This window comes from Agelaius tricolor, unplaced genomic scaffold, assembly GCF_023055355.1.
Source record: "Agelaius tricolor isolate 1412-34295 unplaced genomic scaffold, bAgeTri1.0.p SCAF_13, whole genome shotgun sequence".
In the NCBI taxonomy this organism is placed as follows: Eukaryota; Metazoa; Chordata; class Aves; order Passeriformes; family Icteridae; genus Agelaius; species Agelaius tricolor.
In genome coordinates, this window is record NW_027269273.1 from 17,397,987 (window position 1) to 17,425,118 (window position 27,132).

The 27,132-nt window shown below is 45.6% G+C and overlaps 1 protein-coding gene across 4 annotated transcripts in view; it reads left to right on the forward strand.

Moving 5' to 3' along the window:
• Window positions 1-27,132, forward strand: part of PDLIM1 (PDZ and LIM domain 1) — a 44,784-nt gene that overhangs the window by 493 nt on the left and 17,159 nt on the right. For 3 of the 4 annotated variants that reach the window (XM_071438974.1, XM_071438973.1, XM_071438977.1), the window contains exons 2-3: window positions 12,404-12,555; window positions 22,177-22,261. In XM_071438974.1, coding sequence (XP_071295075.1) covers window positions 12,488-12,555; window positions 22,177-22,261 — 153 coding nt within the window. In that variant the 5' untranslated portion in view covers window positions 12,404-12,487. Of the gene's footprint in view, window positions 1-742; window positions 1,070-12,403; window positions 12,556-22,176; window positions 22,262-27,132 lie in introns of those variants that run through there. The other variant, XM_071438975.1, reaches the window with a different exon arrangement.

Consider the following 27,132-nt stretch of genomic DNA (forward strand, 5'->3'; position numbering starts at 1 on the left):
GGTCGGCTCGGGCTGGCAGGTGGCACAGCGGCAAAGCCGGGGCGGGAGGTGGGCTTGTCTTTTTCTCCCCCCTGTTTTTTAGTTTGTTTGGGGTTTTTTTTGTTTACGGAGAAATCGATGGTGGCACACTCAGCCCCTTCACCTGTAGCAGACCGGCATCTTTGCTTCCCACCGAACCTCCCTGCTCAGCCTGTCCATAGGGACCCTGCAGGCAGTAGGAATCCCCTGAGCCCCCGGTTCGGGTTTGGCAGCCCAGCCTGTGGGAGCCCGTCTCACCGAGCGGGGCTGAGTGCTCGCAGGCTTTGCTTGCCATGTATAGTTAAGAGCCTTTGTTTACAGTAGCCATGTTAAGGTGTATTTAGTGCCTCTGCCCGTCTCTGTTCGAAGTCCTTCTTGCTCCCCCCTTGAAGAGAAATTAGTTAGGAAATGGCAAAAATTTTGCATCGGAACAATTTTAGGGTTGTACATGGCTTTTCCCTCCTCTGCCCAGCGTTTGGCTGTGAGACGCCGGTGCTCGCTGCCTCTCTGTCCTGTCCCCACAGGCGCCCGGCCCGGCCGGGAGCTGGGCTCTGCCTCCCGTCCCCTGCAGGCTCCCAGAGCCGCGGGCTCGCGTGTGCGGCCCCGAACCCCAAACTCTGCTCGGCTTTGCGCGGGGCGCACTGCACAGAGACTCTTGTCGGGCTGGCTGCAGGTCTTCCCGATGGGAATAGGAACGAAGGGATTGCTCCTTGTTCCAGCAATCCCTCGGCAAAGCAGAGGCATCCAGCGAGCTGCTCTTAGCCTGGGGCTCTGGCATCTGCCACCATTGCACAATTCTGGAGTGCCCGCATGCCCCAGGTGAGGAAAGGCTGCGGGAAGTGGAACGTGACAGAACTTGAATTTACGTGAATTTACTGCCCTTAAAGAAGACCAGGATGGTCAGACTTGTGAATTTTTATAAATGCCTCCTGCCACGGGATCTCCTGCCATGGGGTCCCACTGCCTGAAGGAGCCCAGGTGCCTCGGGGAAGCTGCCAGCTGCGGGAAAGGCAGAGCTCACAAGTGCTCTTAAGCCCACGGGGGGTGGGGGGTGAGTTACTAGTTTTCTATGTAATCTCTTTCAATTACAGTAATAATGCTTCATTTTTCTAAAGCATTTTTGGGACGTGAAAGCACCTTTACTGTAAGGGAAGTGACATTTACTTCATTGTTATGGTAATTATTGCCATTTCCTTTCAGCAAGAATCTCAGGCAGAAGGGTGTCTAAAGCCCTACCTGCTCTTAGCTCTTCTTGGTCGCTTTTATCAATGCTTATAGGCACCTATCAAGGGACATATAGATCAGCAAAGCAGCAAAAACAACCACCTCATGAGAAATTCTGACCCTAGAGACTAAAATGTAATAAAATAGCCTCTCTGATCGCGGTGACGTAAATGCTGACAATTAGTAGCTCTTATCAGGGCTTTCTCTTGTGACCCCTCTGACACTTTTAATTTCCCCTCCCAGACTTCAAGTCATTAATCTTTCCTGTGGTTTGCTCGTAAGGCTCCTGGATTTCTCTCCTGGGCTCAGGAGTGAAATTCTTGGCAAGTCTTCCCCTTACCATGTAAAAAAATATCTGATCCAGTTTTGACCTGTTTTAAAAAGTCTGTTCCTCCGTGTGTGTTGACTTTACATATTCTTGCTTATTTTATTTGGTACCTGTGTTTTCACCAGGGACATTTCTGGCACAGAGCCCTTCTTCCCTCACAGGATGGGGTGAGCTGTGGCCGTAGGACTGACATCTACCAGGGGTTGTGAGGGCCTTGGTCCTATTGTGTTATGAGATAGAGAGGCTACCTGAGAGGGTGAGGAGGCTGTGACCTCTGATAAGAGCATTACCCTGGGAGGCTGGGAGGTTGCAGCTCTCCCTCCTCAGCACTTATGTTTGCTTTGTGCTGCAAGTGGGTGTGTGCACAGATGTGCTCGTGAGCAGCGCTGTTAGCAGGGGTGCACAGGGCTGGGCTGCTGCCCTGGGCATGGGGAGCAGCAGCATCTTGACACTGAGAGTGCTGCTGTTTGGGTGTGCTGTCTGTGGGGTCAGTGCTGTCCCATGTAGCCAGTGGAGCCTGTCCCAGTGATGCACTGATGGGATCACCATGCTGTTCCATGTGCTGGCATGGTGGGATGCCAGGAGAGATGTCCATCCAGCCATAGACCTCAGCTGAGTGTCTTGCAGCTCTCTTTGAACCAGGTGCCTAAATTCAGCCTGCATTGCCTGCCAGGAGCTCATGTTTGGCTTCTGGCACCATCATGCTTGTGCTGTTAAGCTTTAGAGTTTATCTTGGTATTTATGGCCCTCATCACCATTGTGCCTCAGCTTCTTCCTGGTGGCTTTTGGCTTCTCAAGCTCCCAGTCAGCTGGGGAGCAGCTGCACTGGAATGTAGTTGTGTTGGTGGGAGGCAGCACTGTTTGGGTTGCTCACTGGGGGAAGTCATTGAAACTTGGTGTTGCAGTCCTGGGTCCAAGAAGGATGAGGACCACTGGTGCCATGAGCATGGGAGCGACCGAGCAGCCTGGCCAAGGGCTTCTGGCTGTCAGTGGCTGCATGGTACCAATGTCTTGTTGTGCCTTAGAGGAGCAGCAGATGAAAGATTGTGGCATTTCCACAACTGCTCTTACCTTGTCTTTTGTCACTGCCCTACCTCACTTCCCACTTGAAATATGTGTTCAAAACTGCTTCAGGCTCAAACACATCACAAGCATCTGTTTGTGAGAACACTTCTGGTTTCTTGGTTGTATTGGACTGGTCTTCCTGGAGAGAACTCACTACGTAGATTTCACAAGTGCTGCTCATGAGGCTTTCTTGTGGAGTTTCCTGTCTCTTTAGGACGGACGCTTCACAGATGTTTCTGGCTTGCATTTCTTTTTAAAACTGTAGGGTTCTGGTGGACAGTTTATTGCAGTCTTTGTTCAGAAAAAACCCCAAACTTGTGTTGATCAGTGTAATGAACTCTGGGCCAAAGCCTGCTGGATTGCCTTAGAGGAGTAGGAAAGGCCCTTGTCTTTACTGCTCTTTGCGTGATGCTCTGCAGTGAGTCAGTGGGGTAGAATTTGAGAAAAGTTCTTTCTGAGACAGGAATGGAAAATACATACAGGATAATAGTTTCTGTAGAGCTGACCTGTGCACAGGGTAGTTCTCAGTTAAATCCCATTGTGGCTAGGAGCTGATGGAGGGAGGAAGCAACACATTGTATAAGCAGCCGCTGATGAAATAGAGCAGTCTGAAAAGCAGTGCAGTTGACAGACCCCATCCCCCTCCATTCCCCAGGTAACATGAGCTGTTGCTTGTTTGGTTGCATTTGATTTTGATAAACATTGAGGTTTTTGTTTCCAGCTGAATACATGGAGCTGTCTGATAAACTTGGTTATTGAGATGATTTTTGTGGTTTGTGGTAGCAATCTTGAGCATCTGACCCAAAATATGGGCAAAGCAGATGTTTGCCGTTTTGTCATGTCAAAAATCTCCAAGCTCCATTAAGGATGGGTGCCTCTTGGAGTCTGTAAGACTGGACATTTTCTTATAAAACCAGTTTTCCAATGAAAAATTGGTTTCAAGACAGCCCAGTTATGTAAATACATTAAAAAGATGAAATCCCAACATGATGCTTGTTGCTGATTTTGACCACTGTAAAATGAATTCATCCCTGCTTAGTCTAATATTTTATCTATTTGTGATATTTTAAAAACTCAGAATTTGTATAAAATACAGAATTGGATCATAATTGGGTATTTGAGTGTGTTAGTTTTCTTTTCAAGCATGGCCCTCTGAACCAGCTTTATAAACTTAAAGCTTGATTTAGTGGTAAAACTGGACTTGATGGTCTGAAATCAATCAATCAATTCATTTCCGATCTGAAATCATGGGACTGAATCCTGTGGTGTGAAAAGATACCAGGTTTAGCTTTGGTACCAGCTGATACCCTTACCCTGTCAGCCAGTAACCCTTGTAGGAAGCAGCTGAGCAAAGGCATCCCAGAGCCAGTGGTGAGGGAGAGCCCTGCTGGTAGGGGACACCCTGCTAATGGGCATCCCTTGATGGGATGGATGGAGACTGTCCTCGCCCTGATGCATGCCAGGGCTTAGCTGAGTGGCACAGTGAGTGCCCTGGGGGCTGCGCTCCAGCCTCTTCCCCAGGTGGAAAGAGACTCTGGCTGCAGGTTATTTTTCTGAGACATGAGGAGAGCTGGGGCTTTCTGGGCAGCCCTCTGCTCCCAGAGTGGAACCTTTTGGCCTTTCCTCTGCCAAAGGAAACATGGGGTGTGGTGGATGTGATAGGATTTAGGGTTGGGCTGCCTTTCCTCCTCACCCGGAAAGCCTTGGCTGGTCCCCACTGTGCACACCTATGCCTGCAGTTCCTCTGCCACGGGGTCCAGCTCTTGTGCCCGTGACTGCAAATCTCAGCACTGTGCTGGGGATTTGTTCTGGGGCTGTCTGGGCAGAGGGAGGCAGCTGGGAAAGCTGCTGGGCTTTATAGGAAGATGAAGGTGGCTTTATGTTTCCTGCTCGGATGTTTACCCGGCTGCGGGTGGGGCAGGGGCTGAGGCAGCACCAGCCCTGCTGTGCCACACCAGGCAGGGCTGCTCCAGAACAGCTGATAAGGGCCTGTGGAACACTGGTCATTGGTGTCACCTGCCAAGAGCTTCTGGCCCTGCAGAAGTGGCTGGGCTGGTGTTCTGAGGACAGCAGGATCCCCTGTGCATTGCTTGGTGGGAGTCCTGTCTGCTCTGTCAGAGCGCACCGGCTGTGAAGGGCAGAGGTTGTGCCCCTACAGGCTTTGAAATCAACACCAATCCTGGCAGTTTCCTGGAAAAATCCTGTGCTTAAAGGTACAAATGGCTGCTGAGAAGACGAAAAGACTTTTCTGATTTCCCTGACTACCAGGGTTTGGATGAAAAGAGATCTTCCTTAATTGTAGTAAGGGCAAAGCAGCACATTTTCTTGGGGTAAATACGAAGTGCTTTGGGGCAAGGACAGGTTTGATCTTTTTCAGTCTGGTTTCCTGATCTAGGGGAACACTTTTACCTTGAAAAACTTTTACAATTTTTGGGATACTTATCAAATGCCTTCTACCAGAGCTACATGCAGGAGCAGTACTCTTGTCTTTGCTAGGAGCCAGGGTTCTCTTTTCCTCAGTTCACACATTCAGATCAATTTGTCATTGGTTATGCAGCAGCTTGATGTCACCCAAACTTTGGAGTTCCCTTTGCTCTGTACCTCTTCTGTACAACCAGTATAATCTTTTCTGATGATGTCTGACCCACCTTGTTCTGGGCAAGTTTCCCAAAGGGCCTAAAGAGAGAACTCTACATTTGGAGTGAATGTACCAGCCTCAACATTATGTGAGAGCTTTAAGCCCTAGAGCTTTAGGTGACAAAAGTAAATGCTGGACTTCTTGGGAGGAAGAAAGCTCTTTTTGTTCCCAGATGTCAAGTTTCATATGCCTGCAGGCTTCTTGGTACCTTTCACCCTTAAAAATCACTTTGTCCATCAAGAAATGTATATGTTATGTAAAATGAATTGGATTTGAAGGCTGCAGCATGAAAATAACAGGAGATTTTTTTTTTTCAGTATAAACAGGGAAATTGTAGGAGCCCTAAAGTGCATAAATAATTGATGTTGTTCTGGACTACAGTATCTCAGATGGTTGCTGATTACTGGATGTGTTGATTTATTTAGAGGATGAAATAAACCATCAGGAAAGACTCAGCTGCTTTTGAGGCCTTGTAAAAAATCTCTTGTTTATTTGTTTTAATGTGGGACATGTTGCAAAAGAAGCTGTGGAGGCTGAGTAACTCCTTGACCACCATTTGAGCATCTATCTGAGCAAATCCTCTCACCCTTGTCTTTTTATACCAAGGTCAGCCCTCTCTGTGCAGTATCTGATGCCTTCCCCTTTCTGTGTTGACAAAGCTCCTCTGGCTGTCAGGGTAGGGCATGAAGGCAGGCAGGAGGGTGAGGGCTGGGCTGCCAGAGGAGCTTGTGCTGGAAGCCCAGACCCTGCTGGGGTGGGCTGGTGCTCAGGGGTTTCACCAGCCAGATGTATCATCCCCTTCTCCTTCTTGTCTCCTGGTGATGATGTGGTCTGGGCCAGCACAGAGCAACCAGTGAGGCTTGGGCTGCAGCCTGGCCAGACTGAGATGGTGCAGAGAACAGGAGCAGCATTGAAGGGAGCTCTCCTGGAGCCAGTTGTAAGGCATCTCACTCCTGCTCCCCTCAAGAGAAGGGGTGGGGAATGTGCTTGTCTGAGTTTTCTCATAGCCTCTGATCTCTGCTGACCCAGCTGCATGCTTTTGCTGGGAGAAACTTTGACTGCTTAGCATAATACTCCAGTGCTGAGGACATTACTCATGGTAAAAGAGCAGTGTGTGTGGGTGGGGAGGATTAAAGTGAATGTCAGAGATGTCTGGCTGTCACTGGTGGCCTTGGAAGTATGTTGCTTCATGTCTGTCCTTTGCAGCAACGACCCAGCTGGGTTTTCCTCTCAAACACACAGAGGTGCAATTTCTCCAGATCTTTTTTCTTGGCTGATGTTAATTTTCTCATTTCTTATCTCTTCATCACTTTTTGCAATGTGTTTAGGTGTGGAGTGAGGAGTGATGCCCGAGGCTGCAGGGTCTGTGAGAAACTGTGAAGAGCTGACAGAGTGAGCATGTAGGTGCCAGAATGGATGAGGGGAGAAGGCCAGAAAAAAGTGAATGAATTTAGACCCACCCATCTACCTTGACTCACAGGGAGCTGAGTTATGCTGCTTTTCATAAAAATGCTTCCCACCCTTCCTCCCTCTCATTTGCTGTGGGCAGCAGCTTCCCTCAGTATACCCACTTGCTGCCTCTTGGATCCTTGCCTGCAGGAGGAAAAAAGGCATCATATACCCCTGTCCAGGGGCTGCAAAGCTTGTTAGATAGCATGTGTGGAGGGAATTACATCAAATATAAAATGTTGTGGTGTTTGTCAAGCTCTGGGACAGACAGAAGTTTTATAAAGAGGTCCTGGGAGCTGAATAAGCAGCCAGACGTTTCTCCTGCTGCTAAATCAAATGTTTCATATTGTAAATGCACTTGCCCAAAGACTTTCTGAAGAGTTGATATTTCATAGCACTTTCTTTGCTGCTTGGCCACCAGTGCAAGCAGGTAGTAGCAAGCAAGCTGCCTGGGAGATGGTCATCTGAGCTGTGCCAAGTCCTGGTGGTGCTGGCAAGATGGAGCCCTAAGTGTGTGTGCAAGGGGCTACATGTGCACAAAGCTTCACTTTGTAGGATAAGAAGGTAGTGTAGTTTTTTCTTCTATCCTAACCAATCCTGAATCTGTGGGACCTGTTTTAAAAAAAGGGGTCCAAGCCTATAACTGGTCTAAACTGTTATCTACTACATTGAGTTTTGCATGAATAAAGAGTGCACAATCAAACCTGTAGATTATGGGGATTATTTGTTTCTTCCATATGCTGGCACATGTGTCTGAGCTGGTATCAAGGACATGGTTTGATGTGTCTGGTTGTAAGTATCTAGAATATTTCTATAGTAGCCCAGATTTCTTACACAGAACACCACCCAAACAGAGCATCACACTGGGACCTGTTTTGGACACAGTATGAGTCAGTGCTGCTCTGTCTGTCTCAGCATTGTCTGTTCAACAGCAAAATGACCTAATGGCAGTGTTACCCAGTTGCTTGGCAACAATCACCTCAAGGCAGGGCATGGCTCCTTTCCAGAGGAAGCCTTTGGGCATGATGTTATAAGGTGTGCAGAGCTTTATTCACCCAACCATGGTGTCTCTGGAACTGGGAGGTTCCCGGGGCCTGGTGAGTCTGCCCATGTTCCATCTGCTCAAGCCCAGTGGAGGAAGCCCAGACCAAGTCAGGGAGCTCTTTTGAAGGACACAAGAAACCGTGGCCTTGCACAAGCTGTGACTTGTACAAGGTTTGTTCCTTGCAGTATCTTTCAGCCCTTCTTGCCTACCCATGCAGAAGTGCAGCTCTATCTGCTCAAACCTGCCTCACCCACCTGTACAAGATGTGCACTTGTACAGCACTGCCTGTGGTCCCTTGGCTCCTGCTGGTCTCTGCTCCATGCTCATTCAAGAGGGAACGGTAAGAGAGGCTAGGACAAAGCTTTAGATCATCTGAGAGCAGGAGCAGAGCAGTTTCAGATACAAAATTTACTGGATCCCTGCTTGCCTGAAGCTTTTGTTCATTTTTGGAGTCCTTTTGTGTAAGCTGGCTGATAGCTGCCAGTGCTCTGAGCACCTCTGCCTGCTTTCCCCCCAGCCACATGCCTGCCCCTGCTGCTTCCCATGGACCAGGCAGGGATGTGACAAAAATAAAAGCAGGAAAACATCACAGTAGCAGCTCTGTGCTCCTCTCTTAATAACAGAAACGCCTTTTGCTTGGCAGCACTGAGATAAGCCCAGACCTTACTGTGAGGGGGGAAGGGAACGTTATTAGTAGCTATAAATCATCCTAAAAGGATGGGGGATGGATTCCCTCCATACCCTGCCCTTGTGCAGACATGTTTGCTGTGAACAGTCCTGGCAGACAGTATGAGCTGGATGTTGCAGGCAGTAGTTTGTGGAAGGTTGCATTTCAGGGCAAGTTATTTCCAGACCTGAAGAAGCTGGATTTTAAAACATGTTTACTTTTTGCAGATATACATCTCTTTTATATTTTTGTGCAACCTTGTAGCTTGTCCTTAGGGGAGAGGATTATGTGAGTACCTGAGTGCATGGAATAGCCCCTGTGCTACCAGTGGCACTTACCTGATGGAGAAGAGCACTTGCATTTCTAATTCCTCTGAAGTGGACACAGCAGGGACCTGACACCACAAGCACTGGCAATGCACTGAGATGTCACTGTGAATGCCAACTGCTCTTCCTGATGGCTCTTGGGGGTTCCTCAGGAGGCTTCAGTATTTCAGTGCCCCTGGCTGCTGTGGCTTAGCTGTTCCTGGTGATACATGACTGCTTCTACCAGCCTATCACATATTGTATAATTATCAGTCTTGAAATACAGCAAGCTGTATGGCTCAGTCTCCAGCAGTGTTCCAGTGCTGGCATTAATCCACTGTTGTTCTTGACCCTTTGGCAGCTTATCTGATTGACAGTGAATCATGGTAGCAGTGTACTGAGCTTGGTGTTCCTTACAGGGGTGAGTAATGTGCCTCTCTCCCTCCTTTGGTAGCAGAGGAAATAAAGGCCCCAAGAAACCAAGTCACTCAGTTAAGGTCCAGAGATCAGGAGAGGACCCACACTGTGTTTCCTGCAGGCTCCTTTTTCTTCAATGATATCCTTAGGGACATGTCTTATGGATTTTATAATGACAGCTCCCAGATCTGGTGGGACTGTAGGCAGCTGTCAGTGCTCACGATTTCTTCAGAGCTTCATACTGTCCCTATGTGCAGGTTTTGGCTGGGGTAGAATTGTTCACAGTGGCTGGTAAGGGGCTGTGGTTTGGATTTGTGCTGAGCCCAGGGTTGATAATACAGAGATGTTTTTGTTATTGCTGAGCAGGGCTCTCACAGAGCCAAAGCCTTTTCTGCTTTTTGCACTGCCATGCAGCAGTGAGGAGTCTGGGGATCAGGGGAGGCTGAGAGGAGACACAGCCAGGACCACTGACTCCAACTGCCCAAAGGGATATTCCAGACCACATGACATCATGACCAGGATATAAAGAGCAGGAGATGTTTGGAGTGATGTTGTTTGTCTTCCCAAGTAACCATTATGCATGATGGAGCCCTGTTCTCCTGGGGATGGCAGAACACCTGCGTGCCCGTGGGAAGGAGTGAATTCATTCCTTGCTTTGCTTCGCGCGTGTGTGTGGCTTTTGCTTTCCCTATTAAATTGTTTTTATCTTAGCCCAGAAGTTTTCACTTCTACTCTCCCAGTTCTCTCCCTAGTCCTGCAGGTGGGGGAGTGAGTGAGCAGCTGAGTGGGGCTTGGCTGCTGGCTGGGGTTGAACCACAGCACCCTGTCACGAGGTTTACAGGAGGCACTCTCAAGGCAGTGAATCCAGTGGAGTGGCTGCAGATTGCACTCAATGGCCTCTAAAGGTCACCTGTCAGCCGAGGGCTGCAGCTTGGCAGGTGGTGATCTTCACAAGTAAATCAGATTTTCTGTATCCATTTGCTACTTTGTCTGGTATGTTCATCAGCACTTCCCCTGTCAGTTCAGAGACTGCTTGCAGCATTCAAAGTGGTGTGCAGGTAGTCATTCACTATTGGTTGACCCATCTGAAGCTCTTTAGATTAATGTTGAGCACCTTGGTCAGCTTGGACATCTGTGAGCCACTTTTATGTCCTTTCTTTTTCCATTAAACACTTTCCTAGTAGAGAGAGGTGAAAAAAGAAAAGCAGCTTGTGATTTTTCTTCTGGTTGGGGAAAACAGGCCACTACAGTTGTGAGGAGATATGCTGAACAGCTTCAGATTTGACCCAGGGAAAACAGTGATTGCTGCTAATGTGTGACACCTCTAGAAGGGGAATGCTTCCCTGAGGGCAATGATTTGCCAACCAAACCCTAGTTAGGAGAGATTTCTAAATCTTGTGAATGGTATTTATGTCTGAAAGCTCTGCTGGGTTTGCTCAGCTGCTTTCCAGCATGCTGAAACCTAGCATGAATGTATAGAATGAATACCAGTTGTAATGGACTCACAAATGAGGTATGTCTCAGCTGCAAGGCATGTTTTAATCTGTACTCATGTCTGGGAGCAGTCCACCCTTCTCATTTCCTCTTCCTGTTAAATAATGGATGAAAGCCCATAGAAATCATTACACACCTTTCACAAACTCATTAAAACTGCGCAAAATCTTAGGTAGTGTTTGCAAAGCCACAAACATGATGTTATTCACCTTCTGCTCAAGCAATAATTTTGGCCCAAAGAGGTTTCAGTTGTTAAGAGGACACCTCTTTAAAAGAAGTAGAGTAAAATGAAGAAGCCATTTAGTTGATTTGTTTGAAAATTCCAAGCTTTAGCTGGGACCTTTTTCATGAGGAATGTCATACTGATGGTATTGCTGCATAGTGCCTTCTGTATGGGACCAGATGGAGAGGAAGGGGAGATCAATATGGCAACAGGTATCAAGGTGAGCTGTGGTCAGGCAGGGGGGTTGGTGCTTCTACTTCTTCAGACACTGTTGGCAGCTTGTGATTTAAGTGTTGCAGTGTGATGCAATATCCTGTTTTAGCTATCCCAGTCCTTTCCCAGGTGTGCCAATACCTTCTCCCTTCCCCTCCCCTTGCCTCCTGCTGAGAGCTGTCCGTCAGTCTTGGCAATCCAGCAAGGGCATCGTCTGATTGACAACAGTTCAAAGGGTGCTTCTCAGCCCTGGGCTCATTGGGCTACCCAGGTGCCACTTCTCTCCTGAGCCTTCCCCCCTCCTACCTGGTTGGTGGCACACCTGCCCCTTCCCTCCCCCTGTCCCCGGGGCTTAACAGGACCCTGGGACCGTGCGGTCGGGATTCTGTTGGAGCTGTTACGAGATTCAGAGATCCGTGACCCTGGAATAAAGCTCTGGATTAAACCCTCTGGCAGAATCCGTCTCCTTTTCCTCTTCACCGTCGCCTAAAGCCTTTCCACCAAGCTAAAACTGAGTTCCTGCTTGCCTGGACTTGTTCCAAGTGCCAGCTGCAGCATCCAGCCAGCCAGGGGTGTCTCTGAGGTGAAAGGCACCTCAGTTGCTGCCTCTGGTCGAGCAGCAAGGGCCAGATGAGCCCAGGCACGTTCCACCCGGTAATATTGGGATCGTATCCCCATAATAAGGATGAAGTTTCTGATGCCTTTCCCCCTTCCAGTCTGCATAGATCACACACTGCTTTGGGATTGATCTTGCTGAAGTTAGTAAATGTGTGTTGCACCTGTTTCTGGGAAAAAACATATTATTACAACTAAAGAAGCAATCCAAAATCTTGAGGCCAAACCTTTCCTTCAATGAAGAAAACAAATGAAATTGTAATGCAGGCAAAGGTGTTTATGATTGGCATTGGTATTGCAATGACTCCGATACTCTTTCCTGTCGCCTCTGTTCTTAGAGACTTGGACTTCTGTCTGTCCTCAGCACCTTCTGTTTCAGAGAGCACTTCTCTGTCCAGGAAAGAGCATCATTGCTTTCTTTATGATCTTGCTCTCTAGCATGAGAATTGTCTTGAGTGAAAATATGATTTCTGTTATTTACCTGTTGTTCTCTCTCCAGATTTCTATCTGTGGGTGCCGAAACAAAATCCTTTATCTGAAAGACCTAGATAAATTTCTTCTTAGAATTTACTTTCATTAATTCTACCTTCTTTGCTTCCAGGTACCAGTGAGAAAAACCACAACTTCTCCAACTCCTTTTCAAATGTTGCTATGGAAATCTCCTCCCTGGAAAGTCCATTCACTCTTTTTGCTTTCTCTTAGGTGACTCCAGGCAGCAAAGCTGCAATAGCCAACTTGTGTATAGGAGACCAGATCATAGCCATTGATGGAGTGAACACAGATAACATGACACACCTTGAGGCACAAAACAAAATCAAGGGCTGCACAGATGAACTGACCCTGACAGTCAGCAGGTACGTGGCTGGGCAGGCTGGGGCTGGAGAGAGGGAGGATTGCAGGGTGGGCAGTAGCCGTGTTTTGGTGTGGCAGTAGGCCTCCCACTGGTTTAACTTGACCTCTTAGTGCTTTGTCTGGCAGGTGCTGGCTAGCAAAAGGGAACTGCATTTCATCCTTTAATCCTAATGCTGTTTGCATTTGTTGCACTTTGACCTTATGAAAACAACTTTCCAAGTGAGGAATTGGCTGATAATTTATGGCAGGGTCTGTCAACTTACTCTGTGGCTCCTGGCAGCAAGAAACCAAAGATAGTCTCATGAAAACTTCACTCATAGCAGAGGAGGTGCAACCAGAGATGGCCTTCCTTCCTATTGCACTCCTTTAGCAGTTAAAATATATGCTTATATGTTGTTCCAGGCAATTAATTGCCTGGTTTCTGCCAAGTACAGACTCAGAAATGTTGTACATTTTGAAGCCTCTTGATCAAACAGCACTGTCAGCCTTAAACAGTGATGACCCAGGGTGCAGCAAAGTTCCTTTTAGGAATCAAACTCTCCACGTCCTGAAAAACTAAAGGCAGGTGACAGCTGAGCCACAAGTTCTGCCACTAGTGTAGAGCACAGTCTGCCTTCAGCCTTCCCACCATCTTGAACTGCAGAGCAATGGACAGCTTCATTCCTTTCCCCAGCCAGGCTTTGTTCTTAGGCCATCTTTGTACGGAGTGGAGATGGAGTGGGAAGGCAAGGCTCTGCTTTGCATTGAACTGCTGCTACTTAAAAGAACTGGAGCCTGCTTTTTTTGAGGGTGCTAGGGATTTATCCTTCCTTTTTGTGTGAATTGCAGCTGCAGGTACCCGAGCTTTTCAAAGCCAGGCGGTAGATGCAGTATGGCATTTCTACTTGCTCTGGAGCAAGTCTTTCCTGTGCCTGCCTTCCCTAAGAGGGATCATCCATCAGTTTCAGGGCAGATGCAGGGGAAGTGCTTTCAAAAGGAGTGCAAAAGCATGCCTTCAATGACACAGTGGTCCAGTTGTTCAGGGCTTTTCTGTGATAAACACAAGTCTTTACCGTGGCTTGGACAATGCCAGGAGTTCAGCAGGCATTTCCCAGTTCAGGAGGATGCGATGGGTCTTGGCTAAAAAAAATGCCTGATGGTTGATTAAGGGAATTCACAGAGGGAAGAATGGAGCACAGTGCAGGCAGTGTGAATGGGTAGTGAACACTGCAGCAGCCTGTTAACCCCAGAGTTTTTATACTGGCCTTGAACTTAGCAGCATGTAATCTTCCTGCAAATGAGTGTTCCTTTTCCTCTCCAAAATCCAGCTGCTTGACTTGGCAAACCAGTGCCATGTGGTTCTGGCTGGGAAAGAGGAAGGGAGGCAAGGGCTCTTTCAGCCTGCAGGCAAGTTCACTCTTACAGATCATTGAGTCTGTAAAATGTGTTTGCTAATGTTAATTACAAAGTCGTTAAGTTTATAGCTACCCTATGCACATTTCATTGGCCTTGGCTTGGAAGCTGCCATGGGAGAGATTTCTAGCTGGATCTGCAGCTGTGTAAAATTGCACAGGGGCTTTCAGTTTACACAACTCGACTGTTTCAAGACCCTCTTTCAATGAGGTAGCATGAGTGTGTGTTAGATGCTTCTGCTGCTGTACTGATTACTGAGTTCTGCTGACAGAAGGCCAGGAAGAGTGTCAAAACTGCAAGAATGTGAAAGCAGTGATCTGACTTCTTACACTTTAGAGTTTGATATTACTACCCATTGCTCTATGGAAAATCTGCGTACATCATGTTGTCTTTCCTGGTTGTACTCTGTTGAGAATATTTTATCCCTGATGTCCAGTGTCTCCTTCTAGGCCTCCATAATTGTGTTGGTCTAAATGCAGCTGCACTCAGTGGTCAGAAGTGCTATGTAGTCTTTATTTCTGAGGCAGGAGCACTTCTTTACTTTACAATCTAAGGCCTTAAAATGAAAGGCCTTTAGAGGATGCCTAGAGAGGTGACAGAGAAATCATTTTAAAAGACCTGGAGCCATACTTCATCTTCCTGCACAGCTTAAGGTAGGGGAAGTGGGTGAGGAAAGCAGACTGTGGTGTGGTGGTGATCCCTCCTCTGTAAAGAAGGGAAGGGCATTGCCATGGGGATGGAGAGGCTGGGAGGCTCTTGGGGAAAATGAGTGCCACCTGGCCAAGTGCTGTGGCTCGGGCTTCCTGAGCTTTGGTGGGCACAGCTCTGTCACAAAGGCTTGACCATACGGTTGGTGAGGAAGGCTCACAATACAGTCAGGTCAGAGCAGAAAGTTTTTTCTCTGTCAAAGTAGCTCTGTAAATAGTTGGCTGAGTATGAAAAGGAATGTATATAATTTGCACTGCAACACCAGCAACCCTTGGGTCTGGTCTCCACTCTGTGCAGTTGTAGCTCATTAGCTGAATCAGTTGTACCAAGGAGCTGTGCTGGCACAGATCCTTGCTCTGACAGAGCAGCACCTCTGGGTTGGAGCAATACCCAGCTGGTGTGAGGATGGGCCCAGCTGTGCTAGGTTTTCTGGAGTGAGAAGTCTTCCCTGTCCTCCTTTTCTACTCACCATTGGAGAGATGTCTTGTGAAAGCATAAGACCTTAGTGATTTTTAAATTACTAGCTAATGAATTTTGAATGATTACTTATCTAAATGATTACCCATGCTAAATATTCTCTGACCTGCATTCAGTGTGGCAACAAGGTTGTGCCAGGTGGGTTTCAGACACAGGTCTGAGCTCACAGCAGGTGTTTCAGTTTCACCAAAGGATCAGCACTGTTGTGACAGTGGAGACTTCATTTGTGACTGTGCTGTACATGTGATGAGTGCATGTGGTTTGAAGACCATAGTGGGTGAATTAGTGCAAGCCAAATCTTTAAAGGATGATATATACAATGGAGGTATCTCTGCTGCAGAAAGCCTTTAAGCTTCAAGTAGCTGCAAGCTAGGAGAGTGTTTCATGCTTGTCTTTTTCATCTGCTCTTCTGTGAACCAAAACAATCTTTATACATGTGTACATGTGTGTTCTTCAAATAGGCAGCTCTCTTCTCTTTTAACGATAGCCAAGCAGTTAAGATGTCTTCATGTTTGGCTTACTAATGATTATTTAAGAGAAGTGTAAATATAGAGAATTGAAAGGACTTAAATGCTTCTGGTAAAGGAAATGCTGTTTGCACTGTATGCTTGATTGTGTATATCAACAGCATTCCAATGTTTCCTGTTTCGCTATTTTTCTTAGCAATGGTAACAGTCCAAAAATATTTCAGATCAGATTGTGGGCAGGAAATCTTGTCTAACACAAGTCACCATTAAAAATGTATCAACTTTCTAGCTAGCTGAAGAAAACATACCTGGTCTGCTTTTTCACCCAAAGGGGCAAATCTCATAATTTCCTAGGATTTAAAACCCAGCCACAAATTGCTTTCTTTGAGTACTCTTTCCTAAGTGGCACTGCCTGGTGCTTTGCTGTTCAACTTAGGAACAGAGCTGTCTTCTGGAAAGGTCTGTCTTCTGCCTCGAAAGTGGATATTCAGCAGTGTTGCCAAATATAACAAATTCCTACTGAACTCACTGTGTCTAGCAGCTCCTGCTCTTTTTTGAACCTGTTTGTTCATTTATTTTGCTTTTTGTTTGAAAAGAAATGTAGTTACCAAGAAACCAAAGTAAAGGTTCCATTATTGTCTTCAGCAGTGTAAAATCAAGCTCAAGAGAGTGCTTCAGTCAACTCAAGCCTACCTGGTTGCTGAACTGAGGAATTCACAGGGAGATTTTTGAGTCTCTCCATAGGAAAAATGAAGTTTGAATATTTTAGAAGAGCTATGCTTCTCTTCCCTGGTGATTTCATTTTTTCAAATTAGGGTGTGAACACCACTGCACTGATGTGTTAAGGTTGAGCTAAGCCTCTCCCGGCATTGCTCTCCATTAATGGGGGTAAGCAGCAAGATGTGTCCAACAAATTGGAGACAGCTATCAACTTTGGAAATTTAGTGTATTTTGAGTAAGATGCTTTCCCTGAAAAAGAGCATTCAAAGCAAAGAAGATGCAGGAGAAACAGATACTCCTACCACAAAATTCACAGGATAGTCAAATGATCCAGGCATCACCCATGTCAGTGGAAGTGCTCATAATGAATTTGACACACAGCTCTGTTGTGGCTGCAGATGTACAAAAGCAGACAAATGTTCATTGCAGCACAGGTAAAAATTATTTCTATAACAAATGGCTCTTTGCCTCTGGCTATAGTCACCAGATGGGTGGTGGAACTGTGCAGCCCTGAGGAACTCAGAGGTAAAGTGTATATTTATATAAGGGGGTTTTTCAACAAAAAAGGTGTTCCTGTAGTGAGTCTGTCCTTCCCTTTATGTCTGGAGGCAGTTTGAGAGTGGTAGAGGAGAATATTTTTAAAAAAGGTTGCAAATATGTAGTATCCTGTTCTGCTCCTACTGTCATTTTCCTCAAATTTCAAGCTGCTTTTCTGCTACTCTGCTGCCAGCTTATAATACATCAATGCACCTTTTTTGTTTGCAAAATAGTCTTTTAATTTGTTGGAAGTGCTGCCAAGGAGTGAAGCTATGTATTTGTTCTTTGAAAAGTGCTAAGATCAGGGAAGTCAGGTCTGCTCCCAGGAGCTGTTAAATGGATTGTCAGAAAGGATCATGTGTAGATGTTCATGAAGAAGAAGAGAGCGCGTGTGTCGTGTCCTTTCATTTTGTGGGGTAGGTATGCTTGCGCTCTTGCTCGCTGCATGTGTTCCCAGGTTTGAGCTGTGGGGAATAGTTGCACAAAGCCACAATAGGCTTGGATTTCTGTTCTAGGAAGTTGGTGGAATCTGTTGACTCATTTAGGTTTGCTTTTCTGCTTCCCTGCCAAGAAGAGTTTTCCAGTTCTGTCATCTTACTAATAATTCCTTTGGCCCTGGGAAAAGCCAGCTGCTCAGTGTGCAGCTATATAAGGCCACGCAGGTTGCCTGGCCCTCTGTGGCCACTCCCAACCTCTCCATGGCCAGTGTGGGGCTTCCAGCCCTTGTGGGTGCATGCCAGCAGCTTTTACTAACAACAGATACGTTCAAAGTAATTTTGGCATATCAAGATTGGTATTTGTTGTGATTTTACAGCCTCTCTAGTGAGGCAGTAAGAGTTAACTCTGCAGCTGGCTAGTTAGAAGAGTGTAAGTCTGAGCAGGCAGTGTCTTAGCCTTTGTAGCTGTCATGAACCTGCTCCAGATACACAGAAGAAGCCACAGAAGTTTAACTGGAGTTGCCTTTTTGGTTTTAGTAGTTGTATAAAGAGACTCCTGAAATGCAAGAGGGCATGGAGACATGCTTTTGGGGCCTCCTGTCTCCAGGAAGTTGTGACTGTCATTGCTGTTTGAATTGGCAGGAGGCTGTATGCAGCTTGAGTACAGTTTTGCTTGCCAAACTGAATATGTCCATTAATGGATGTTTGTTATATGTGACTACTTATGTTTAAAGCCAAGGGCCTGTATTTGACAGCTGTTGCAGCTAAAAGGCTGATTAAAAGGTACCTTCCTGGTAGCCTGACAGCTCTTGTAGTTAGTTTCTAAACTTTATTAAAATGCCTGTCGAAAACTCTGGTGAGAGGATTGTGAAAGATAAATTTTTTAGGTCTTTCCTCATTTTTCAGCCAAAGAACTTTGTGCTGCACAAGAAACTTTCAGTCTTTTGGAGTTTATTTGCTACTTGGTATCTTAGTTGTGTCCATCCCAGTGTTTGAAATGAGATGTGAATGAATGTAGATGTGCCCTTCTTCTTTATGGAAATTACACAGTTCCTGGCACAAAGAATTAGACCCTCATTTTCCAGCTCTGACTTGAAGCTATGGCCCAACTTTGCATGCAAAGCACTGATAGCAAAACCCAGGCTCTTGTAATGTTTATATTACATCATGTTCAAGACAAGCTGCTTGAAAATTGTTTTTTCATAAATACCTCTCCATATTCCTGCCTTGACTTGCATGTGGTTTCCTTCCTTCTTTTTCCTACCAGTACCTATGCACCCAAGGTAGCATCAGAGAAATTTCTTTCTAATCTTGGGTTTTGGTTTCTGCCTGGATGAAACAGAAGATACATGGCTCATTCCCTGGCCCTGTCTAAGTTACTCTCTCTCCTGTAGTAAGGAAGCAACAGGGAAATGTGAACTGCAAAAATGACAGAATTTGTATATAGATGTGCCTGCAGTTAGTTTTCCTGACCCACATTCTCAGGCTTGTTTGTGTCATGTTTTTGTTTCCTTCATTGTTTTGAGTGTTGCTCTCTGATGGAGTCTTATTTGAAAGAATATGCATTAGAAACCATATCATAAAATAAATATTCATCAGTTTATCAGGAGTTTCTGAGATCTGATAAGGATGACAAAGACCCTGGCTTTCACCAGACAGGGTGGGATTCCCCAGCAGGCTGTTGGACAGAAAGATCTCCAGAAAGCCACTACCAGCAGCAGCCTGGTGTGAACTGAAGGTACTGTTACCAAGGCTGGGTTTAGCTGTCTACTCTGACACCTGCTCCCTCCCTCATATAGCTAAGATATGGAACCATATGGATAAGATACAAACACAGTGAGTCTAATCTGCCCTGCTGTCTGCCTGGTGCCCACACTTCCCAACACTGCAGAAAGTAAACCCTGGGCCAGTAGTGGGACATAAGGTGAACTTTTAGGTGGTGTTTTTCTTCCTCCTGCTCTGCTTCAGTAGAATTACAGGCATTGACACAAGAAGCAGAGCCAGGAAACCCTTCCCAAGAGCTGGGACCAGTGTGGTTCTACCTAAGACCCACAGACTGTGGGCTCCACAGGTGGGATGGGGCATGTGCCTTGAAAGATCTGCTGGGTAAAGCCAGGAAGAGCAAAGCTGTGTCCTTTTTCTGCTTCACTGGGGCCATAAATGGGCTGCTGAGAGTGACTATGGGGCTCTTCTGCAGCTGTTGTGAATACAAAGGGCAGCTTTATCTTCCCTGCCTCAGAGGGACAGATGCATGGCCTAGTTAACATTTCTATTTGGATAACTTCTAGACCGGATTGAAAGTAAAGCTTGGACTGACCTTGCTGCTTCCATTTACATCCAGTGACAGAGCAGTATGGCAGCAGTCTGGGGAACAAACTTGAGCTATTTGCCTTGCTTATAAATAAAGAAGAAAAATTTGGTCAAACTGCCCATGGGCTGCAGTAGTTGGCCATAATTGCCTCCTCTCTTCTGGAGACCAGTGTGCTGTGTCATCAGCACCTCAAAATGCATTGAGGGCCAGCGGGATGAAAACAAGTGCCTGGGGGGAAGTTTCTGTTCCATATTCATACACTGGCCTGCTCTAGGGTTAAATTTTTCAGTGTGAATAAAGCCTTCTCATACTTCTGAAAGCTTATAATAAACTGCTATGAAAGAAAATGCTGCCTCAAAAGTTCTTGGATCACTGCTGCAAGAACTGGCACAGGGATGCCTCATGCTAGAAATCAGCAGAAGTGTTTAAGGCTCTCTGAGCTGCTCCTTCATCTCCAGCCAATGTCCTTTTGCTTATAGTCTGGCTGGCTGGGTGTCTCATTTCCATACATTTTGCTGTGTCCCCTGTTTTTCCAGAGGAGATGAAACTTGGTCACACATGATCTCCAAACACTTCCAAGGAATAAGGCTTTGTATTGGTCATCAGGCTGCTTCCCTATATGCAAACAGTCTTCAGGTGTGGAAAATACAGCTATCCTGGAAATGGGTGGGACTTTGTGAGGCTTGATAGCCATAATCTGGGTGAAATTGCTGGTTCCTCAGGCACCTTAAAGCACAGGTGTCCAGAAGCAAGGAGAGAATTGTTGTTTTGTATTCACCTGAGACATGTTGGACATCCAGTAACAGCAGCTGTTGTGACAAGATGATGATCAGATTGGTGTGGATCTGATACCATGCAGCTGTTAGTCATACTTGTCTGTGTGTGCCCCAGCTTGCCAGACAGCAGCATTTGAGTGGCTTGGGTTGTCAGGTATCAGCTGGGCTTGCAGGATGCAATAACCAAGAGTCAAAGGTTTGCTGTTCCTGAATACCTATAAAGGATATCAGGTGTGACCTGTGTGTTTGTACTTTTCCTGTGAAAGGAGGTACAGCACAGCAGCCTTCATTCAGGTTTCTTCTGTGTAAAGTCCACTGTGCAATAAAGGGAATGGCAGATCCATAAAACTATTCTTCTTTCCTGGCTGAGAATGCTGCCTCACATCTCCTCCCACTGAGCTGCCCTCTAGGTGCAAATATTGAAATGCTATTTATGCAGCAAATGTCTGGGATGTATATGTGCATCTCAGCTAAGTTTGGGCTGTTTAAAAAACGTTGTGACTATGGAGGGATTTTAGAGGAATGGTGCACACCAGGCTGAATATATTGTGGGTAGCTCTATACTGTGTTTCTCCATCCTTGTCAGCCTTTTCTTTTTCTAGTCTCTTCCTCCCTTCTTTAACTGAAAAATCTCTTTACATTTATCCAGTTAATTTGCAATGGAAGCATTCCTGTTTTGCTAACTAAGTACTTAAATTATAGCTAGTCCTTGACCCACAAATACCTAGGAAGTACATCTACTTCCAGTTCCAGATTCCAGAAAGGGCTCCTGTCAACAGGACAGAGCATGGTTTTCAGACCTCATCCTGAGAGTTTATCAGTCATCTGGTTGCTGCATGATGCAATGTTTAGCATTGAACAGCAGTTTTCATTCAACCATACTGCAGTCACTCATCCCTACTATTCCAATGTTTGGGAAAAGTGGCACTGTTTATTCTATCTGAGATGGTAACTACTGTCTTTACTTCTGAGAAATGCTTCCCACAACATATTTCGAGCAAATCCAAGCACTCTACTTCTTCCTCACCACTTGTTTGTCGTTCTTTGGGACATAGCAGAATTCCACAATGATGATGGTAAAAGCAGTTGGTTTTAGTTGTAGATCTTGACTTGTGTTTCTGACTACTGTGAGTAATTGGGTCAAACCACAGACCAGTAAAGGTTATGTAGACTTTCTCTGTCACATGAGGTCCTCTCAGTTCTTAGTCCCATTGCAGGCGAGGAGTTTTATTTTTTTTTTCATCATTCCACAAGGCTTCTGTTTGTTCAACATGGATAACACTATAAATAAGAAGAAAATTTGGGAGACCCAAATGAGAAAATATTTCTAGCTTATCTCCAAGGCAGTCCAACCTCAAGAACAAAATGTTCTTTATATAGTAAATACAGACAAGAATCATTCCTCTTCCTGGCTACCCATAAAAGCTGAAGCACATAGCAATCTGATTTGTCCCACTTAATTAAGGCATCTGTGGGATATCTCCAGCTTCTGCTTTTGGGTAGCCCCGAGCTTGACAGCCTGGGTGGAAGCCCATGCCTGATGCGTTGCCTGTGGAGTCACAGAGAGTAAGCCAGGACAGTCACTACTGAGATCTTGTCTTGCTCCAAGGACCTCACTTATCTAAGCCACCTACATTGTGTACTTAAATGAGGCTGTCTGGATTCCTCCTGATGTGGGTTGTGCTATATATGAGACTGTGGAAATGTTTGAGAAATTGATGAACTTTGAGTCTTTTAATAACGATTACGCTTTTCACTGATGAAAACAGATTAATGATTCAAAATTTGTGTGTTGCAGAACGGAGGCAAAAGTCTGGTCACCACTTGTAAGCGAGGAGGGAAAGACACATCCTTATAAGATGAATCTGGCCTCTGAGCCACAGGTAAGTCCTGGAATAACTGCTCTTGTTCCCTCTCACTCCTGCGAGAGAAGTTCTGGGCCTGATCCTCCTAGGAGCTGAGCATATGTCACTCTGTAAATCATGTTGGGGGTAGCATCATGCCCCATACTATCAGAGATCGTGTGGCCCTTGAGAGTTGGACTCCCTCCCTCATGGTGAGAAGCCAGTTGCTGTGGAGAGCTAATTGGGTGCCATGCCTGAGGTAACCTGCTTGGGTCAGAGGTGTCTCCTGCCATCTGCGTGCTCCCACCTACCACAAGGCACAGAAGGCACTGTAGAGGTGTGGCTCAGTAAATCATTGCTACTGTACTAAGCCAGTTGGTTGTCATAGATAGAAAAGACTTGAGAGGTGAGGAATATTATTGACTCAGTGTTTTCTCTTGGTTTGGTTTGGATTTTTTTCTCTTACTCAGTAAGCTCTTAGCATTCTAGCTGTGGAGAAGGTGGAAGAGAAATACACCAGCATCTTACATTTTTATCTGTGTGGCAGATCATGCAGCCTCTGTTTAGGAAGTTTGTTTTGTAACCTGTTGACAGCTTTGCTTCATTGGCCTGCTGCCTCTGTCAAGTAAATGTAGTAATAACAGCAACCTGTGCAAGGGCACTGCCTGGGCTAGATTTAGAGGATTGCACTGCAAAAAATCCAAAATAACTACACTAAAGTCAGTGGCATTCCTCTGGATTTTCACTGGGGCAGTGACATGGCCCCAGTGGATTCTGGCCGGAGCACACATCCCATGTGAGTCTTTCTAGCAAAATAAGTAGATTATAAAACTAGTTTGACTCTGCAATTCATTAAGCACTAACATGGCTGTTTTGGTTGGAAAGGACCTGAGACTAAAGCAGCACATGTGCAGCAACACCCTGCCCAGACCTTGGCCTGGGATCTGTCCATGTTCTCTTTCACATCAGGCTTCTCTGTGTTGCTTGGCCCAAGAAATTGGTGCGGCATTCTCCAGGTATTTCATAACTCTGCCAAGGCACAGTGTGAAACTGAGCCATTTTGACTTAGTTTGAGCTGGAGCCATGTAGTGACACCTGTCTGTGACGCTGTTGAGCTGAGGTCTGGTCTGTGCCTTCTGCTGCCCAGGTTTTGGAAAGGCTCTGCTTCAACCTTGGGACTTGGAGGCTATCTCTTGCCAAAGGAGTGGGGCAGAGTCTGCACTGAGGCTTTGCTACAGTGATGCAGAGAGGTGACATTATTTCAGCAGGAGACTCAATCCTAGAGACCAATTTCCCAATGCAGCCATTAGCAAGAATTCAGCTAAATGCACAACGTACAGCACAACACATGCCCTCGGTGGGATTTTAAAGTAGCTCACTAATTTTAGTTAACTGCAGCAAGAAACCTGCTGCTGAACTCCCCTGTGACTCACTGCTCCACCACAGTCCAATCTGGATAGATGGTCAGGATTTAGCAGTAATGCTGGTGGTGGAAGACATTCCCTCCTAAGTCTTTGATCTGGTTCTGGCTCTGGCCACTGGATAGATATCCTGATACTGCTAGTTTATAAATATAGTACAACTGAATTTATTGGTAATAACCTGTAACTGACTTGAGCAGGAGAATTTGATGCACAGCTGAGTGGAGAAATTCGTGTTACAGAGCTTATCTCTGAGCAGTAACCATTGTCTTAATCTTGTACTAAGAATCAATGGTTGCTTGAAAATTAGCCTTGACCCCTTTGATGGCTGATGCTAGAAGAGTTATTTCCTGGTGTGAAAGGAACATTTAAACTCACAGAAGTCTTGTATTTTCTTATTCCCTTCCTTTAAATTAAAGCAGATTAAATAATTTGCAGTTGTGTATGTGAGTGGTGTTTGCTGCTGTTCAGAGCACTGGGCTTAACTTTATGGGGCTTCACTTGCTGCATACTGAGACAGGAACTCAGCAGTGTGAGGGGAGATGCATCATGTCTCCAAACCACAAGCTCCTGTTTGCTCTTAAGGCATAACAGTGCCTGAACAACCTAATCTGCTATGCCAAAGTGTCAGGAATATCATCAAGTTGTAAGGTTGTGGGGTTTGTTGTTTGGTGGATTGTTTGGGAGTTTTTTCCCATTTGCTTTTTCAGTAGCTGACTACAGCAAGTAAGTTTTGTAGTGAGGTGTTTCTGCTTGGAGCATGAATTCAGAAGAGCATGCTGATTCCTGCCAGAGCATGTGGCAAGTGTTGGCCAAGTCGCTCTGGGGCTGTGTCTTTGCAGCATCATCAGGGGTTTTCGCCAGGCCTGCTGCAAATCAGCAGTAGCAGAGTGCAGAAAATGCTATGTGTATGTATGCCAACATGGCACACTGCTATGAATTTTACCACAAAGATGCTGATTTCATTTTTCCAGCACGACTGGTTGAAGCTGTGAGTAGAGCTGAATCTTCGAAGGCAAAACTGAGCTGTTCAGGTTTTTTTAACTTGCTGGCCAGTGAAAACAGTATCTTTGCTTTTCTTGGCAACAGTCTAGTGCAGAGCACTTATTAATTCACTTACCAAAGAAAATAGGATGTGCTGAGTGCTGAGTGGTTTGTTTAAATCCTGGTCCAGGGTCCTCTGACAATGGTTCTCATTGGCTTTGCACATAGCCCTTTGAACACAGACAAAAAATCATACCTGTGAGTAGCCTTACTTCAGGCTCAAAAAAAAAAAAAAAAGCCTTTAAAACCCTTGCTGTAGAGATCGATTTATTCAGATATATTACCATCTGTCTTAGAATTAGTTTGTTAGATATTGTCTCTCCTACCTTTGGTATCTTAAAAGTTTTTCATGCTTTTCCACCTTCTTTTTGTCTTCATATTTTACTGATGTAGCTGCTAAATCTTTGCAAAAAATCTTGCAAAATAACCTAATTTTCAGTTTGTCTCAGGATCCAGTGCTTAAGAGCTTGTCTATGACTAGCTACGTGTTTTAAGATCCCTGCTTACACATTTTTTACCCCATTTCAAATGGACTATTTGTTTACTGCTGTAATCCTTTTGGAGGCTAATATTTGGTGACATGCTGCATCATGCCTGTGGAAATGTTTTCCCTTACTTGGAATGTACATTCAAGATACTTTTATTTGCCTTTGGAAAATAAAAAGCCATTCTGCAACTTCCCATGCATTCCCTGAAGTCCTGAGTCCAAAGACTGACTTCATTGTCTAAGCTGATCTTTGCCCATGAAAGAGCTACAGTCTTATTATTATTTCATTGCCATTATCCTTATCCCTCTAAATTAATTTAAACGGAGGCAAGAGTGATGACAAAATTGCATTTCATCGAAAGGGGCAGCAGCTTGTCGGTGTTGATGGCTCAGCAGCTGACCTAGCTTTGTTTTGGTGCCCATGGCAACACTGGAGGAAGGAAATGACAGTCTTCTTAGCATATTTACTCAGTTAGTTCACTTGCACTTCTAACCCAGATCCTTAGGCTGATAGCTCAGTGGCATTTTCCCATCAAGGTCTTTTCCTCACAACAGTGGGAAAGACTAAAATAACATGTCTGTCTCTCCCTTCTGCTTAATGTCTCTTGAGAAAAGTGGTCACAGCAAGAGAGAACAAGTTACATGATGGCTAAGGTAATTTTAATGCTTATGATACTGACCAGAGACCAGCAGAACTTCAAGTCAGCCATGCCCTCTGGTGATCGTGGGCCACAGAGGGCCCATGGGGCCCAACTGTACCCAAGGGGCTGAATTGCCTCTTGGTAAAATAAACAATAAAATTCTATATCCTCTAACTGTGCTAAGTCTTGTCAGACCTGGGGTCTGTTTTGGTTTTTTGTTTGTTTGGGTATTTTTATTTTGTTTTGGGTTTTTTTGTAAGACACAGATGCCAGTGGGGTCCAGGTCTCTGTTTTTGCTGAGTGAGCTAATATAGAGAAAGATCTGAGAGAGTCCAGCTTCAAGGACAGTCAATATCCAGACTGCCTTCAAAAACTTGTCCCGCTCCCTGCAGACTACATATCCCCTTTGCAATAAGGCACAAGTATTAACATCAGACCTTGAGAATGCCAGTAAAAACTCTTGGTTTGAGATGAATAGTTCAGTTCTTCTTAATCACAAAAAGTAAGGGTTTTCAAACATAAGGACTTTTATTTAATAGAAATAACCTTCAGAAATAACCTAGCAGCTGGAGGAGTTCTGAGGGTGAATCGGGGTATTTTTAGGATGATGGAAATAGACAGCCACTTCTGTCTTCCCAAAGCTTCTTAAAAGTGTCTGTCCTGTGTTCATCCTTATTCTTACAGAGTGATGTCATTGTTTCCATCTTGTGTATTTTATTTCCTTGGATACGAAGCAGGCGGGGGCTATAGAAACTGGGTGTGTGGCTGGCCTGGCCTTTGATAAGGCTGTGCATGTGTGGGCAATGCATGAGGCAAGAGGTATATAAAGTAACAATACTGGGACTGGGAACTGTGCTGGCATATTGCGACCTGCTGGTTTTGGTTAAAAGGCATTACTGCATGGGTGTGGAATGTGTCAGGGATGTGGAGGGAGAGGATGTGGGAAGCTAGTCTTATTGTTTTACCCCCCTACAATAACAAAACCCCAAACCCTTCCTAATTTTTAATCAGATTTCAAAGCATTGCAAAAAATCCTTCCATAGCTGAAAAACCCCAAACAATAATAGAGGGAGAGGTGAAAGTAAAGGCACTTCTTAATACTTGTGATCACAGCTGATGAAACACAGCATGGGGTAGAGTTTGCCATGAAGATGTCCTCTCCTGAGCTGTTGCTGTGTGTTTGGCACAAGCAGCCTGCCCCCAGACACGCCCGCTGGTCACGACTATGGCCTTTGCTCCCTGGGTGGCTTTGCAAGGGCGAGGATGAAGCTGGGGGTTTGCCTGCTGGTCTCTGCTCTCCTTTGCTGCCCACGGGAC